The 18,194-nt window shown below is 41.1% G+C and overlaps 1 protein-coding gene across 2 annotated transcripts in view; it reads left to right on the top strand.

Annotated features, from left to right (window-relative positions):
* The window catches only part of LOC133351031 (mucin-19-like), a 285,024-nt gene that overhangs the window by 43,219 nt on the left and 223,611 nt on the right, over positions 1-18,194 (top strand). For both annotated transcript variants that reach the window (XM_061565914.1, XM_061565915.1), the window contains 15 exons: positions 1,674-1,892; positions 2,178-2,366; positions 2,960-3,076; positions 3,592-3,797; positions 4,123-4,189; positions 4,783-4,947; positions 5,190-5,306; positions 6,767-7,030; positions 7,138-7,284; positions 8,595-8,782; positions 10,410-10,590; positions 10,932-11,057; positions 11,474-11,599; positions 15,248-15,370; positions 16,758-17,006. In XM_061565914.1, the coding sequence (XP_061421898.1) occupies positions 1,674-1,892; positions 2,178-2,366; positions 2,960-3,076; positions 3,592-3,797; positions 4,123-4,189; positions 4,783-4,947; positions 5,190-5,306; positions 6,767-7,030; positions 7,138-7,284; positions 8,595-8,782; positions 10,410-10,590; positions 10,932-11,057; positions 11,474-11,599; positions 15,248-15,370; positions 16,758-17,006 (2,484 nt within the window). The remainder of the gene's footprint in view (positions 1-1,673; positions 1,893-2,177; positions 2,367-2,959; positions 3,077-3,591; positions 3,798-4,122; positions 4,190-4,782; positions 4,948-5,189; positions 5,307-6,766; positions 7,031-7,137; positions 7,285-8,594; positions 8,783-10,409; positions 10,591-10,931; positions 11,058-11,473; positions 11,600-15,247; positions 15,371-16,757; positions 17,007-18,194) is intronic.

Below are 18,194 nucleotides of genomic sequence, written 5' to 3'. Positions count from 1 at the left end.
TGTTGCAAGATGCTTGGCAAATATAGATACACGATAATAAACCATTAAAAACAATAATAAATTATGCATCAACGTTAACAATTCAAATTATTCAATACAGAGATAAATAAAAATGCAATCTAAACTCTTATAGTACAGAAGATTAGTTCACTTCTGGATAAAAGGCTCTCTCATGACTTTCGGTCATGGGGATTGTTTGACCCATGCTTCAATAAGCTGGCCATAGTGTGCAACGATTAGCGCACTGCGCTACAAACCCGGCGACCCGAGTTTGATTCTAGCTCATAACACCAGTGACGATTATCTGAACTAGTTCTGGGCCTCCCATAGGTCGACTCAGCCTCAAATGGTGAGTAGTGTAAGCATCACCACTGGGGAGACAAATACGGCCGGGCGTGGTATTAACCACCCACCCCCTCATGTGCCATGCTGACCTTCATAGGTGCTCACTTACAGGCTATATGGGATATATTTATCTCTGCTGGTCAATGTGGGTTGGTGAAGGTTGGATGCCCAGGACTGATTAGGTGTCACTTACCACTGATGTTAGACATGATCAGGAATCAAACTTTGGTGCTAACCATTGCTGGCCATCTGGGTTTGATTCCTAGCCACGGTGAACATCATTGTTCTGGCACGCTAGGCACTGCACTTTCACCAATCCATACTGACCAGTGTCGTGAGGTGCGACCAAACAACCTTTTTGATCTAAAGGGCTTTATCCAGCAGTGGACTGGTAAAGGGCAATGCTGGTATGTTAAAAAGATAAGGCATTGTGTGTTCAACGAAAAATCTTGACAGCAATCACGAAACATTCCTGACACATTCGTCATGAGCACTGGAACTCGTACTTGCAGATATGAACTGCTTTCGTCGCACATTGTTTATGCTCAGTGTTCTTTTGTGTTAACATTACAATGCAACATGTCTGAGGAAAATGCTGCTTCATTCAATACAAGGTCAAACACTTACCCTTCAAAATATTTTTTTAATGTTCATGTAACTCATTGCGAAATATTACCTGCTTTTCGACAAGTATGAGAAATTTTACAATGCTGCCTTCACAATTAATTCCAAAGCGTTGTTTTCCAGTTGTCAGGGCCATGATATAGCTGGTTGCAACTGCCCAAAGCATGTAATTATTGTAATGTGTTGCATACATGTCAAAGTGTGTCATATATGGCCACATTAAAGAAGACACTTGGTTTCCCATATTTTGCAAAACAGCAATAAAGGCAATGCACTTAAAATGTGTTTTCTGAATGCTTCAGAGAGTCCAGGGGATTAATTGTTTCATGATCAGCATAGAAAGCAACCATCAAGTAATTCCCGTAGGGTAAAACAGTTGTATTCACGTAGAGAACTGAGTGTATTACAGCACCAGTGTGCATACATTCTAAATGCTCTCATCATCATCTGCCTTGGTCTGTCCACTGCTGGTTGAAGTCCATCCCATTTAAGATGCGTATTTCGCTAGTTAACACCTTTTGTGGAGATCAACCCTATGCTCTACATTATTAGGGAGTCATGAAAAGAGGGTGCTCTATCTTGGTGTATATTTCACCTTCTCACTAAGGTATATGCTTAAACAAAACAATTAGAATACATATACATATATAGCAGTGCTCTTAAATACATGTTTTATATGATCAAATTATTTGACTCCATTGCAGGCTTGAAGGGGAGATCAACACTCAGGTTGGATCTTAACTCAGTGTATACCAAAAATCCAAAACGCGAATGCCTAAATTGGTATCAAAATGAGGGATACGCCCCCTACTTCAGTCCCTTCACTACCTGCCCTTGCTTCTACTGGCAAGGGTATTTTGACATGTCCTACGTTGACGGGAACATCATACAAATGTATGGCTACAATCCTCCCTACGTCTCAGGTACGTTTGTAATATTTGCTGTTTTATGTCTGATTACTGGAGCTGTTCTGAAGCAATTTAATATGCAATTTATTTCTCCTCACGTACTTATATTCTGCATATAATTGATTTCTGTAATGTTCACAATTGAGAACTTTTGTAACTATCTTGAAATTTTTTTTAATTCGCATTTGTTAAACCACGGAAGCAACCACTGCCATGCTGCCTTTCACTCTGTCCAAACACATTCTCACACCTGCATCCTCTAAAAAAACAAATACTGGACTGGCAACGTGTGCAATTTAGGAGCATCTCGGAGTCTGCAGAGCCTTTGGCCAGACTACAATCGTGGAGGGGTGAGATGCCACTATAGCTGGTCGGGCTCTCTGCTGTCTGGTGGGTACGAGAGGTATCTGCCCACTCCTTGGTACTACTGGTCGTGGTGGTGGTGGGGTGGGGCGTATTATATGCAACAACAAAGACAAGAATATCAACGTAAGTTACTTAAACGGTATGCTATTTCACAAAAAAATAAAGTGGTGCTATTATAGAAGTCATGTGATGTCATGGGCATATTTGAAACATATCGAACTAAATGTTTCAGACTTTGTAATCGTTTTGCACGATACGATACTTACACTTCAGCAATTTGATGATAAAGACGTTGGCAGATGCAATTGTATTTCACACCCGTATGATCTCGTTGTTGTCCTCTGATGTCCTTCAAGTACGAATGTAGATTGTTTAAAGGTTATTCACCTGCAGTACACTCAATCATAAGCCTGCCATTAGTCTTGTAAGCATTGTGACTCTACAATCTGTCATGCTTATAATGCACACGTGGTCAGTTACTCAAGAAAAGTATTCAATAATTACATGGACAGCGAAAATCATGATCCAATTACATTGTCTTTGTATTGTATTTGTTTGATATAGTGGGGTATCGCAATATCGCAGAACCATACCCATAGTTGTATCTTCGTTAGTCGAATATATGTTTCAGTTGATTAATGAAGTCTCGAAACAATACTTTACAATGAGTGATTGACTAACATTTTATTACGTATTCATTATTTTGCTCAAATTAGAAAAGGAAGCGGATCCCTACCGATACTGCTGTCAGTCTGGAGACAGTCGGCTGTGTCGCCTGTACCAAGAGAAACGCCCTCGCAACCAATGCTCCTTCTACAGGCCTCCCTTCTTCGGTGAGTCTCACAGTCTCTTCGCTAAATAGCATATTTATATTACATGTATGTTCAGAAACGCAACATGCGTGATCCCGTCAGGATTGTGCTTGCATAGTGCTTCGATGAACACTCTGCAAGGATTTTGTGGTTGGCAGTACAGCAAAATGGATAGTTTTACTGCACTTCTATGCTGCCCCCTCCCACCCCTTTTGTGTATGCTTGGCAAATTCACCAACTTACGGACTAGCATAGTGGTGAAGCATTGTCACGTGATCACTTTCGAATTGATGGAGGGGCAATTGTATTATTAAGACAGAGCCAACATATAAATTACATCCTATCCACACAAAACATTTAGAATTGAGTAAAATATCTTTCCGAAAAATGTGACTGCAATTACAGAATATGTAATTGCTTACCTGTCAGCACAGTTCTACAAACACTTGCATGCACATTTATGCATGCAGATGTGTTTTACTGTGTAAACTCTTGAACGTGCACAACCTGCTGTAATATTTTTCTTGCATTGGCAGCGTTTCTCCTTGGCGACCCTCACATCACGACGCTGGACAACGTCTCGTACACCTTTAACGGCCTGGGCGAGTACACGGTCTTGGAGGTGTCTGCCGATCAGAACCATTTCACCATGCAGGCCCGGACGGCGATCGCAGGGTCCAATGGGACCTCAAAAGCCACGTCGTTTGTGGCCATCGTGGCCCAAGAAAATGGCAGCAGCAAGGTGGGTAGAGAAGTGGCCTTGAGCGCTCAGCTTGCCCCCTAACCCTTTGTCGTTTTGTTAACGTTTGTGGACAGGTGCACTTATGACAACGTTGACACAGTAGGGGGGCACAGGTGGTGCATCGGCCAGTCATTTGAGTGAGTCAACCCATAGCACCTGGGTCTGTCCCATTACCTGCTGCCAGTGGGCGTTTGACACTTCACGTGGCCCTAACGTGCACATAGCCTGGCACAAGTGCCGCGGTGAAATCACCGCCACTTTGTGGCAAATGGCGGTTGTTGTTGTGAAGACGAAGTGCACCTGTAACGAGCTTTTGTGTTCACAGGTTGAATGGATTCTCAAAGACAACATCACTATCGTGCTATTAGATAGTCAAGTTACTCAAGTCTCAGGTACCCCCTTTGTATTGAGGTGCACATACACTTGATATATAGTCATTGAAAGATGCTGTGTGTGTGATTCTTTTTTGTGACATATGCAATGCATCACGTTTTTTTACGTATGATTTGATGTTTCATCTTAATATACCAAAAAGTTCAGTCGCAGTCAGTACATACATTGAATGTTCCCTATTGCCCACAGAAAAAAAAACCCCAGTAAGGATATTTTGTAAATTAGACCTTCGTAAAACCATCCTTGATAACTAAGTTAATGCGTTCCTGGATAAGAAATAATAATTTTGCTGTAATGTTCTCAAATGTTGTTTGTGGATGTAAACGTTTTGCTCGGCACGAAATCCCACGTTTGCCTCCGTGGGATATCAAGCTGGAAGCTTGTTCGGATAGTTCCTGAGAGGCTCCTGAAGAAGGTTATTGTACATGGAGCAAAACGTTGGACATCATGCTGAACAATACCTGATGCAACCAGAAAACACATCGGAGAGACATTATACAGCGTGACGGCGAAAACGTACACATTAGTATTGCATGTGTAGCTTATATATATTAAACATTTGTCCTTTTTTCATTTCAACGTGCTTTGTTAGAAAACAAAACGTTTTTCAACCAGACGTCAGTCGAGCTGTCGTATGGGTCAGTCATCGCGTCGTTCCCATCGGGTATCTCCGTGAATGTGACGACTTCTTACGGGGCGCTCAACTTCATCACCCTGCTACCCCAAAAATTCGTCAACCAAACGCAAGGCTTGCTGGGTGAGATGTCCATCCATCCCACTCACCGCCACCACCACACCAAATGCTCATCTACCTCTGTCGGTCTGTGGGTTGTCTCCTTACGAAATGTTTTTTTACTTGTGTCTCCAATAAACAACAGCTGACACATATAAATCATCTCACAAATACAAACGCAGTATTTAAATATATTTTGTGATGCATGTAATTTGTGTGAGTGTTTTTTAAAATAAAATTAAGTGTATTCCATATTTTACTTGCAGGTGTTTTCAACGGTGATCCTAAAGATGATTTTAAATCTAAGAATGGCACTGTGCTGCCCTTCGATGGAACAAATATCCCTCCAGAGAACCAGCTATACTATGATTTTGGAGTCACATGTGAGTAGTTTATACATTTTCTCAAATTGTGTCGGCTGTGTGGGTTGTTTGACCATACTTCACCATGCTTATCAGTGCAGATTAGTAAAAGTGTGTGACAAGGCGGGAGCAGGAGCAATTCAGATGTCATTCGGCAACAATCTGACATGGAGCCTCCTGACTAACTTTGGTTATTGAACCAATTTTCTCCAATTTCCCTTCATATGTGTAGTAAGAGAAGCTAGCAGAGAAACACGTGCATTTTCATGGCAATATGCGTTTATATATGAGCATTTATATTGATGCAGCTGAACAATTCTTAATACAGTAGAACTCCTCTTAATGATAGCAATTGGTTCCATTGAACAGGTCGTTAAGTGATTTAGTCATTAAGCGAATATAGGAAATATATGTTAAAAGCTAAATTCGTTCCCATAGCATCGAAAGTTACCCTTTTTTGACCCACAAAACACATACTTTATAATATTTAAACAATGGATATTAATACATAAACATACTAACAACATTGTAAACACATAATATTAAAAGAAACATGGTTAATCAATGCATTAAATTAATATTTGCTGTACCTACAACAGCCCATCGTTAACGGGAGAATGGCGGGTAAGCGAACACATTGGGCTCTTTGGCAGGCACTACACTACTATACACTACGCTAATATACACTACGCCACTATACACTACACTACTATACACTACGCTAATATACACTACACCATATACTACACATTGGGCTCTATGAAGGTCCCGTCGTTAAGCGATTCGTCATTAACAGGGGTGGTCGTTAAGAGGAGTTCTACTGTAAACGCCATTGCAATTTAAATTTTTTGAGTCTTGCTATGTTCATGCAATCAGCACCATTTACATTTGTTGTCGCGTGGCTTAAAAAAAAAACACCTGAAAGAGTGGCCGAATAAAATTAAACAAGGAAGGTATTTCAGACGACTCATATAGAACTGCACCGTGAGCATTCCAAACGAAATTACATTTCATGTCACAACAACGTTTGATCTTGTTGTCATCGGTCTCAAAACATATATTCAGTTTATGAATGCTTTCTGAGGAATCACGCATTGTCGGCGTACGTCCTTTTAGTTTAAGGTTTACTGCTTTTTGAGTGGAGCATTATGGGTAAATTTTGGCTTAGATACTAGAAATCAGTCAATTTATTTACATACCAGGTATCTAGGAATGCAAATTTTGTACGTGTTTTATTGAATTAAACTGATTTGGTAATTAACCATCCTTTAGTAAATGTTAACATCTAATTGATTAGCGTTAACTATGATGATGAGCAAATATTAGCGAGTATTAAGATTAAAACTATTTAAAAAGGAATACATCATACATGTAACTGTGGCTCTTGCAACAGAATGACCTAAGATTAAAATGCCTAGTACGACGTTGCAGGTGCATACATTCTTGTTATATTCACCGTTTTAAAAATGTAATCTTTACAGGGCAAATCGCTGCAAACACGAGCTTGTTTTCCTACAACACCAGTGCTGGGGAGAGCTGGCACACCTACAACAACAACAGCTTTGTGCCGATGTTTTATGAAGAACTCCTTAATCGGACATCGGCCGAAAAGCTGGCCAACGTCAGCGCTTCCTGCGGAGGGCAAAAGGACTGCATTTTTGATGTGCTCAGCACTGACGACCCCAATTTTGGAATGGCCACGAAGAACAGCGCTGGAGAATTTGGATCGCAGGGCCAAACACTGCGTGGGTTTTATTCGTATTTTTTCTACGAACAAGTGTTTATGTTATTAAATGATGAGTAAAAAAAAGGTGAAAACTACTAAAAAGCTTTGAATATTTTTTCGTTGCAGAAAACTTCCCTCCCAACATTACAAGCAGCGGACAGCTCTCGACCAAAGTGAATTCCACGGTGTGGGCCAAAGTAATTGCAGAGGACCCCAATAACGACACCATTGTCTTCACCCTTACGACAAACTCATCAGGCCTCACGATTACAAGTGGGTTATTAATGTCTATAAGATGACCTTATTAGAAATTTCTATTACTTGAAAATGAACATCGCTGTCCGATGTACATTCAGAGTGCAGCGCCTGTTGTTCGGTGTGATGTCTGACGTTTCTTTCTACGTGCTGGAAAATTCAGTTCCTTAGGAGCTTCAGTTTCTGAAGTTCAGTTTCTGAAGCTCCTAGGATATGAAGTGAAACGTTGGACATCATGGCGAGTAATACGTGGCAGAACCCAAAAAGACATCGGAGAGCTGTACAAAACACAACCGCGTACATCCATGCTGTAGTAAAATAAGCATTCGCCAAGATGAGACTCCAGGCCAAGGGCTCGCCATGCTCATATGACTTTCTCTGTTGGTTGCCCAAAGCCAGTGGTGAAAATTCCACATTTTGCCATGACGGGGTTATTCTTTCCATATAATGGTCACTCTTACAGTTCAAAATGATTTAACATAATACCTATATTATAAAGTATATATTACAAAGGGATAATTTATATAATACTTTATTTCCACTGGCATATCCAAGCAAAGCTAATGAGTGCATGGCCCTCCCGATACGGGTGGTTTTCCACTGGCTAATTGCCGTGCCGAGCCAGAGCCAAACAGTGATACGCTTGCTTCACAAGCCATCTGAATATGGCGGGTTTGACTTAATCAACCATTTCACCACTGCATCTGCGACCGGTCTCCTAGCAAGTGAGAGCATAGTTCGAGGGATATGGCTGTCACTTTTTGGACACATTGCCCCGTCTTGATGCACAAACTCCAAAAAATGGTGCACTTCAGTTGGCGGCTGGCGTTCTAAGTGGACTGCGACTCTCAAAGGAATGCCCACCACCGTTGTGGTACCCCCCCACCCCCCGTGATACACGGGTCAAACAAATCACTCGAGACACTGGTATAGGCAGCAAGAGCAGTTTATGCTTATGCTGTCGCAAGAGGTCACACGTTTGGCACAATCGTTATTCCTTCGCTGACTATATCCGATGAATGAATGGCCAAATATGGCTGGGGGGGGGGGCTAATTACACGTTCATTGCATGTAACGTCAATAAATTGTGACAACAGCGTTACTACACGCCTCGACTTTCTCACTGTGTGCGACGTCAGCGGCACGACTTCAGCTTCTGCATTGAAAAATTTACGTGGTGCCTCCTGAGCTGTGCCAGCTTTGCATGCCATGGCCCCAGCGCGGCCTGTTTGTCCAATGGAAAAAGAGGTTTAATTGGCACGGAGACTAAGATAAGGACACAGAATGAGCAATCTGAAAAGTTTTTTTTTTGGTGCGGGCTGTTGCAGGCGATGGGAATTTGACGTGGAGTCCCAGAAGCTCGGAGCCAGCGTTTGGCGTGGTGAGCGCCAGCGACGGCAAGGCCTCCTCTGCGCTGCTGCTCAACCTCACTCTGTGCAACTGCAGCGCGAATTCCATGTGCCTCTCCAACCAGACCACCCTGAGCATCAATGGCAGCGACGGATCCACTTTTCAGGTCTGCCAAACAATCTGCCCGCTTGTACCCTTCTTATAAGAAAGCGTATTTATGGCTCTGATTTATCGTTGCTGTATTGTAGCAGTTTCGCCATGGCATGCTGCTGCAGGGAGTATGACCGACATTTTTTCTTGATTTGAAGCTTTCGTGACTACAGGAATCCATACTCGTTGGTTCTTTCAGTAAAGTCACGTAGGTAGAAAATGAATAGATCACGACGTTTTGATCGCAACACAAGCAACCGTCATCAGGTGAAACAAACACAGCAGGAGAACTTCATGTCTTACCAATTGGAACTTTTGGAACTGGCACCCAAGGCCTGCTCTTGTATATTATATCACGTGTCCTTTAATGTACGTATTTCAATAGACCACACACTTTGATAATGACTCAAATATTTAAAGCATTTAGAATTATAATTTTTGCATGTGAAATCATCCAGAGGCACTAAGCTGTGCTTATGTACCACAGAATGACAATAGCACAAATACATGTTTTATGGTTAGCAGGTTTTCAGTATTACAAAGCAGCCAGGATGCTTGTTACAATCCATACATTAATTGGATCAGATTTTTTATGTTTCACTCAAGATGTAAGCATTGATTTGTTGTTGTAAGGATGTATTATTTAGGTCCATGTGCTTTTTGTGTTTAGTTTGTTGTCATTCCCCGCACCTCCAATAAGCATGGTTGCCTTCGTATGGTGCGAAAGAAGTTCAACATATATACTTACATATAATTTCTGCGATTAGGTTTATGTTAATCCACCAGCCACTGCAGATTCTACTTACATTACAATATTAACTAACAATGTTTTTGTTAATCAAATTGTGAGGAGGCAAAGAGTTAAATGCCCTGGTATTAAGAGTTATTGTAATAGCACCTTTTCTTTTCTATATTAAGAAAATTAACCAATGCATATTCACTCCTAAACAAATCCTTTGTTCTGCGTTTAAAGTTAGCGTGCATCATGAAGTTACGTCCGGACGACAAGGAAACAATCTGCGACAAAGCATCAGCACTTTTTTGTTTGTTACAAAAGCCTTTATTTCCTTTTCTTGTTTTAACAAAATAATGACCAAAACATATATTTGGCATACTTTTCTGTCATCAGTGTGGACACTGTTGCTGACAAGTTAATCTTAATATTTCAGGGAATGTAAACATTCTGGGGTTCCTATGACAACGGAGTGTGCGGCTTTTTGTATCGGACGCGTCGTATGTTTTACGGGCACATGTTGTGCTGCTGTTATTTATGACGTGCCAGTTGCTGTATTTCTCTGTGGCCACGATGAGTCAACGTTAATAAATACCAGGAAATGTATAATTGCATATGAAACCGAATGTTATATAATGGTCACTGATATTACTTAATTGCTTTAAAAAACATTAATATCAAGTACAAGTTTTTAAAACATATTTCTAAATATATATCTGTAATGCTCTAACAATTGATATTTTAATGGTGTTATTTTTGTCAGAAGGAAAACACAAGCCGTGACTTGTATATTGCAGCACCATTTAGCATTTAATTGAGTTTAGGGAAACGTCCGCCAAAAGTTGTATCATTTATTTACGTTTTAATTTTTATCATTCCATTTTTGTTAAATGTCTGCGATTGCCTGAAGGTTTCCGGCTGTCTGTGTGATCCTGGCTACGCGGGAGCGTACTGCACGGACGACTACAATGCCTGTGTAGACAGCCCTTGTCATCCTGGAGTGAACTGCACGGATGATCGTGCACCCTCCCTAGGCTTTTCGTGTGGGCCCTGTCCCGCTGGGCTCACAGGCAACGGGAGCAAGTGTTTCGGTGCGTACAGTTTGCTTAATTTGCTTTTCTCATTTCATGTTCTCACGTGTAAATTGTAATTTCATGAAATATATATTGTATGAGTATGCTCTGTAGGTTAGTATTAATACTGTCTATATTATGTATGGCTTATGAGTTATGATTGTTACTTGGTGGTGATGGTGTGGGGATGTTCATTATGGTGGTGATAACCCTGGTTGCTCTTGACGCTCTCGCTTGCAAACTGAGAATGCAACAGGGTTTTGGTGTTATTAAGAGAGAATGCAGAAAGGTAAAATATATATTTTTGGAAACGATTCAACTACATTGTATTTTCTTTGCTTGATCTCTGCCTTTTGTAGATGTGGACGAGTGCGTGTTACAGCTGTCTACGTGTAATCAAACGTGCACGAATATATTTAATGGCTACACATGCAGCTGCAATGAGGGCTACCGTAATGTCACCATGAACAGCGACAGATGTGAAGGTATTTTGAGGCTTTGGTATATTTGTCAATTATGTAGCACAAGTAAAGTAAAGAAAGTATTCTCGTCGGAAAAAAAACCCACTTAAGCATGGCTTCCTTGTATGTTTTGCACTTTTGTTATTTTTAAAGTCTAAATATACTTCCCATAGTCTACAAGTTTTGCATGAAGCAGAGCATAGAAGCTGTGAAGCTACTCATTGTTAGTTGAAATAATAAAATGTGGTCAAACATCATTCCCCTGCCCGGTTTTTTTCATATTGAAACATGCATTTTACTTAAATTTGAATGTATGTTGACATGTTAATGCAGCACATTGTTTTCAAATGTTTGTATCCGAGATCTGACCTGGAACGAAAAATGTGAACCCCATTCAACTGTGAGCCATTCCTTACGTGTTTTTGTGTTGTTTTGAACAGATATTGATGAGTGTGCCCTGAATTCATCTCTTTGTGTCAACAATGCCCATTGTGTAAACACACCTGGACACTATGACTGCAGATGCAATGCTGGCTTCAGAGGAGATGGATTTATGGTTTGTCAAGGTAAAAGAATCGCTGCATCCGTGCATGTTTAGGTCTGATTGTCTCTGTGATACCAGTAACGTAACCCAATACTTTTAGTGCGGGCTTCTCTCATAATTTGTATGAGGTTAACTTATCTACCAAATGGTGCTTTCTTGAAAGTCTCGAAAGTTTTGTTTCCTGCTAGTCACTAAATAGAAGCTGTTCAAAGTATGTTATTTGCAGTTCGTGGGCCAGATTCACTTCTCAGAAAGAAAAAAACAGCCAATACATATTTGTGATTGTCTGCACTCTTGGCAATGCTGAAAGTTTTTTTTTAACAAAAACCTTTGAAACGTAAAATTCAACAACATGGGAATTGAAAGCAAAGTCCATTAACGCTGCCTGATACACTTTTTTGCATTAAAGTACTGCAGTATGCTTGTTTAAACATTAAATGTTACACACTTTTCACCTATAAATCCATGTTTTCACCGTGTGTGCAAATATCATCTCCTGAATTGGTCATGTATTAGTTTGTTGAAATTAATTATATCAGAGTGAAGGCAGTTAGCAATCTGAATATCAACTGCAACTGCTGTAAAATAAAAACGGTTTATATTGTATATGCTTGTTCACATTATCTGTGTTTTGGTGATGGGTAATAGTTAAAAGGTAAATGTTTAATATTCTAAAATACACCCCTTGAGAAGTATACGCATACTGCCTTGGATATTTGTTTTGAGCAAATGTAGTAACTTTTTCAGACTTTAGTATTTGCCCATCTCTGTGAAATGTAAAGCAAATGTGGGGAAAAGTTTAGATTCGGTGGTGATCGTTAATAGATGGAAAAAAAATTACAATATTTCCAGCAGAGGGCGCTATTTCGGAATGCGGTCTCTTGCGGGCCCCCGATTACCAGACGAAGGGTTGGCTATTTGTTCCGGCCAATGAAGTTGTTCGTATTCTTTATTTCTGGAGAAGGTACATTCGTATTTTAGACCCATGTCATCGGCCATGGCAGAGCGGTGGCGCAGCGGTGAGCGCAGTGGCGATGAACCCAGCGACCCGAGGTTTATTGCCGTCCATGGCTAACGTCAATAGCGAGTAGGGTTGCCACCTGGCCCGGATTTCCCGGGATTGTCCCTCGAGGCCGGTGGTTGGCTATGAACGTGGCCCTGTAATCCATCTTTGTGGAGGCGAGGCCTTCCTGAGGGTGCCATAACCCTGGCTCACCACTAGATGGCGGTGCAGCCATGTCCGGTCTATTGTCATTGGGTCCCATGTGGATGGGATAGACCAGGGGTCGGCAACCAAAATAACAAGAAGAGCCATTTCTTTCCAATTCGGTACAAAATTCAGTATTTCAAGAGCCGCAATGCATCTATGTACATACGTACATATCGTCAAGAAGCAGCCTGTAAAGAGCCGCATGCGGCTCCGGAGCCGTAGGTTGCCGACCCCTGGGATAGACCAAAGGTGTCAGGCAACGTGCGGCTCTTTGACTGCTCTTTGGCTGCTGTATACCTGCTATATGTGTGCGTGTGTAAAAGTAGCTCCGCGTGTGATGCGGCTCTCGAAGTATTTCGGTCAAAGACGAAAATAAAAATGGCCCTTCTTCTTTGAAAGGTTGCCCACCCCCTGGGATAGAGCGTTGCCGCCTCGCACACTTGGGGTTTCTCCGGGTGCTCCGGGTTCGTCCCACCCGTACTGGCTGCAACCATCTTCATACATAGACATGCATCCGTGTGTGTTGCGGATTGGGAAACGTTGGGAAATGCAGTTTGCATAAGTGACGCATTGAGCACGCTAATTATTTGAGGTAGCTGCCATGGGAAATGTTGAAGTGTTCCTGGATTATTAACATTCCTTGTTTTTTTTGTCAGCCAGTTTCAACTATAGTGACGTGCGATGGTTGAACCAGTTCTAGCTACCCCTTTAATAACCCACTCTGACCAGCATGGTGTAGTACTGCGTGGTCAAAACCCTCTCCAGCACTGGATGGACAGGGCTATACACTTTTTTAGCTACCCCCATGGCACTTGAAACTATTGATGTGGAGTTTATGGATAAGTATTTGCTGTCATGACAGACATATATAGCATTTGAAAGGGAAGCATTCCATAATTTTCACAGACATTACTGAACATGTGAAGTATTTCAAAGGGAATTGTGTCTTGACTTTCACAGCATTACTGACCTGTAATATAGGTGAATCTCACACTCACTCATACCTACCTTCCACGGATTTTGGTTTCTCTTAAGTCTACTTGCCTGCCTTATTTGACCACGCATAACCATACTGGCCAGTGCAGGTTAGTTAAGTCCAGGAGTATATACCTGGGAGCATAGTACACTACAGTAATACATTTGCTTCACCGATGTCTGCTGCCTGCAATGTAAGCCCACAGCTTATAACGTTTGGTATACATTGTGGTCACCCAATCAAACACTATCCAGGCCTTGTCCTGTTTAACGTCCGAGATTTCACAAAAGCAGGAACTATGTGGGCGAATTAAATTGTTATATTATCACGGTTCCTGGGCACAAATCCTAAATAGGCCCAAGCCATAAATAAACAAGGGTTCTAAGAACTTGGGAAAGCGATGGGGGGAGGAAAGACGCAGAAGGAGAACGTTTTTGACCTGCAACATGGTGATTGAACACACGAGTCAGATGAAATGGTCAATCTGGTATACTGAGTCCTCAATGGGTGGAAGAATTAGTGAAGTTTATGGGAATAGTAACCAGTCATCTTCTATATATAAGGGAAATTTGTGAATGTGTGTCTGTTCAAAATGTTTAGCATACTTCCTGACATGCAACAAACTTGAAATTTGCCATGTGGGTACTTTCCAGACTGTACAGCATGCAAAAATAAAAATAAATAGACTTGTATTTTGGGGGCAGGAGGGGTGCAATAATGCATATATTTTGCACGGCAAGTGAGCTGTGACGTCACATCTGTCATGTAACCCGCATGCGGAAGCGTAACGGAGTGTGCCTGCTGATGTCACGCACCCTCCCCCCCCAACCCTCCGCGGGTAAAGTGAAATACAAATGTGTTGCAGGTCAAAGACGTTCTTCGCGCAGCATTGCTGCTTTATTATTTGAGTCGTTTACTGCCGTACGCACCCTGAAAGTGATGTGTCTGCAGCAAGCGCGTGTATGTGTACCTAGGAGGTGTTGCTGTTGGTGCCAGTGTGGGTTATTGTGGGAAGAGGTAGTGTAGCGGTAGACCCAAGTTCGATTTCTGCTCACGCCCAACACAAGTGACGAATGTTTGAACCGGTCCTGGGCCTCCCCTAGATCGACTCAGCCTCAAATGAGTAACTCGTGTGGTGTGTGAAAATCGCCGCTTGGGAGGCAAAGGCGGCCAGGCGTGGTGAATCCAAGTCCTGGGCGAAGCCGGGTAGTAAAGCTAGTAGGGAATAAAAGAGTGATCAGGTGGTGACTGCAAGTGAGTGAGTGCCTTGAGTAAAATAATTGTTTCGCCATGGTTGCCTTAGATAGCATTACATTTACTATGGGAACCTCATTTGCCAGTAAAAATATGATAATTGGTTCTTTACCCTTTTGTTGCCAGATAGAAGGGTAAAGAACCAATTATCAGCATTACATTTATTAATCTGTACTTGGTATTCAAGTGTCGATTTTAAACTCAATGACGGTTTTGCTTTTCACCTGCAGATGAAGATGAATGTTCAGTCGGAAATAATCCTTGCTCATCCGTAAACAATTCATTTTGCGAAAATAGCATCGGGTCCTATTCCTGCGTCTGCACTTCCGGCTATAATGGCACAAATTGTGAAGGTAATACATGATCAAACACAATATTTTAGGTTAATTTGTTTTATTTCGTAGGAATTGTATTATTATATGCTGGGCTACTTGTACACCTAGAGTGTAATGAATCACCCCCTCACTATAATGAGTTTAATGAATTATCACGGTTTCGAGGTCGCTATTCCATTCAATAATTGGTGTGTTATTTTCTACTTCGGTGTAAATATCTCCATTGGTTGCAGGGTTCATGTGAACCAAACTACCTATAACATCGTACTATTATTTTTTATTATAGATGTTTCACATGCATTATTGCACAGTGATCATATTAATGAGTTTTGACAGTTTAATCGATGCATCATTGCATACCAGTGTATTATTCATATACAACACATCTTACACAGCAAACAAGCAGGACATTTTAAGTGTAAATAATGTCCGCGCTGACACGCAACATGCCACACTATATACAGCCCTGAAATTATTACACTTCCTCATTGGATACGCGTACTCCCTACCACATATTTTACCGACACCACATTCTATAAATAAATAAAGTTATCCTGCCTCGGAGGGTTAGGGTGATTAGGATTATGTTGGTAGAAATTAGTTCTTCGAACCTTGAATACAGTTATGGATGCTAAAGTTAAAAAAGTGTTAAAATTATTTAGTCGTTTTAAAATGTGGCCTCTCGTTCAGGGAGGTATTGATCGATCAAATTACGTGTAAATGCAATCTCACTATTTATATTCCCATATTTATCTTCCAAGCTGATGTGTATACTTCAATTAATGATGCCTGGCCCAAAGATGTATATATACTTGTTTAATATGTGCAGGATGTTTATAGAGATATCATGTACTGTATTATTATTTGATTATAATTATCAGCTTTAACCGTATGGTTGAAATATTTGCAACATATATATTTGTATTCGCGAATGTTTTAAAGATTCACAGTTGAGATGTTGAACATGTGAAAGTTTATAGGGATGAAATTCGTGCAATATAATCGTCAAGTTTCCAAGTGTGTGGACATATGCTTTTGCTGACCTAGCCCAAAAGATGTCAAATTATAATTATTGAATAACGGACATTATGGACAATGTATGTTACTGAATACAACTAGTATGAAATAAAATAAGAATAGGTTTTATCCTTTCTGGCAATAAAATAAGTGTTAAGATGTTCAAACACCAAAAAGAAACCTATTCTGAGGAATCATATTTTGATATTGACAAAAAAAGGTCCCATGTAATATGCATAAACCAGCGAGTGTAATGTATCATGCCTGGAATCTAAAATTAAGAGTTAAAAGCACGATTATAAATGATAATTATTACAGGTTTTTTATTTATTGTTTGGAAAAAGTGAATTAATGCCTGAAAACTTACACAGTTTCTTTTTTGTTACAGATATAAATGAATGCATAAGTGGGCAGAACACTTGTTCCGTCGACGCCAATTGCACCAATACGATCGGCTCCTATACGTGTGCATGCAAACTGGGCTATGAAGGAAATGGCAGGGACTGTATGGATATCGACGAATGTATGAGGGGAACAAACAGTTGTAATAGCAGTATATCGGATTGTATGAACAATAATGGGTCATATTACTGCACCTGTGCTCGTGGATTCACTGGGAATGGAACCTACTGCGCAGGTAAGAGGACACGTGCTCAAATGTTAATGGGGAAAAAAATAGGCAGCTTACGTAGATAATGTGACGGGCGATGTAATTAAACTTATTTAAGTATTTTCAGTGCGTATATATATCTTTTACAATTATTGTCCTATTGTGCTATTGGCATCATGTCGTAAGCTAAAGAAGACATTCATAAGAGATCATAAATCTCACACAGTAGTGACCCCCCCCCCTCCCTCCTTGTTAGCGGGTGGCCTGCCAAGCAGAGGTCGCAAACGGAATTTGATTCCTTACCCGTACCCGGCCGCACCAGGGTCGCAAACGGGTACCCGTACCCGGCCGGGTACGGGTAGCCGGGTATCGGGTAGGGTACGGGTATCGGGTACCCGATTGCGACCTCTGCTGCCAAGTCACATAACTAAATATGGAGATCCCATCAAGGGCCTTTCTTTATCCACACACATACTATCCCACATGCCCTGCTACAGAGAAATGGCCAGCCAAATATTTTTACACTCTCAGAATTGGAATTTGCTGGCTTTGAGACTATCAATTCACTGCACTTGAGAATTCAGTGCAATCATGGTTGGCTGAACCAACATTCACACCGAGGGTCTCAGTAGCGCAGGTTAAGTGCTCTGACCCCACCTCGCCAACCGGCCACCTCGCTTTTTGCTTAGGTTTAACTTATTATAATTTAGTTTAGCTATTGGAAGTGTAAACTATACTGGGCAAGCATAAACAACTTCACAAATAAAAACAATTACTTGTATATATTTGTAATAAAGACTGTCAAAGGGCAGAGTGGCTCTTAGGTCAAATGGGGAATTCACATTTCCATGGTGAGGAAAGACCACCCCGTAGAAATCCTGTTGACCTACCACAACAATGCTTATTTGATCTACCTCGCACTGGAGTTTGAGAAACACTTTTCTCATATTGCCTCACTCTCCACCACTAATGCTGCACTCCTGACAGCATCATCTATTGTCGCTCACAATTGTTTAAACCTAAATCAAGGGCATACGTTATATATACCTTGCCATTCGGGTTCCTCACAGACAGAATGAGCCCTCACTCGAGATCATATTATGACAACTGTTCAAGTAAGTGTTGTTACTGAAGAACTGATGGACATATTATTTTTGTTCCTATATAAAAGGATCCTTAGGTGAATTTAAATACCTGTGATTGGTGGGAGAATGA

The sequence above is a fragment of the Lethenteron reissneri genome, chromosome 36 (genome assembly GCF_015708825.2).
Source record: "Lethenteron reissneri isolate LAM-NWPU_2019-01 chromosome 36, ASM1570882v1, whole genome shotgun sequence".
In the NCBI taxonomy this organism is placed as follows: Eukaryota; Metazoa; Chordata; class Hyperoartia; order Petromyzontiformes; family Petromyzontidae; genus Lethenteron; species Lethenteron reissneri.
Note: the sequence above shows the minus strand (reverse complement) of the source record. Positions and strands in the feature narration are given on the sequence as shown.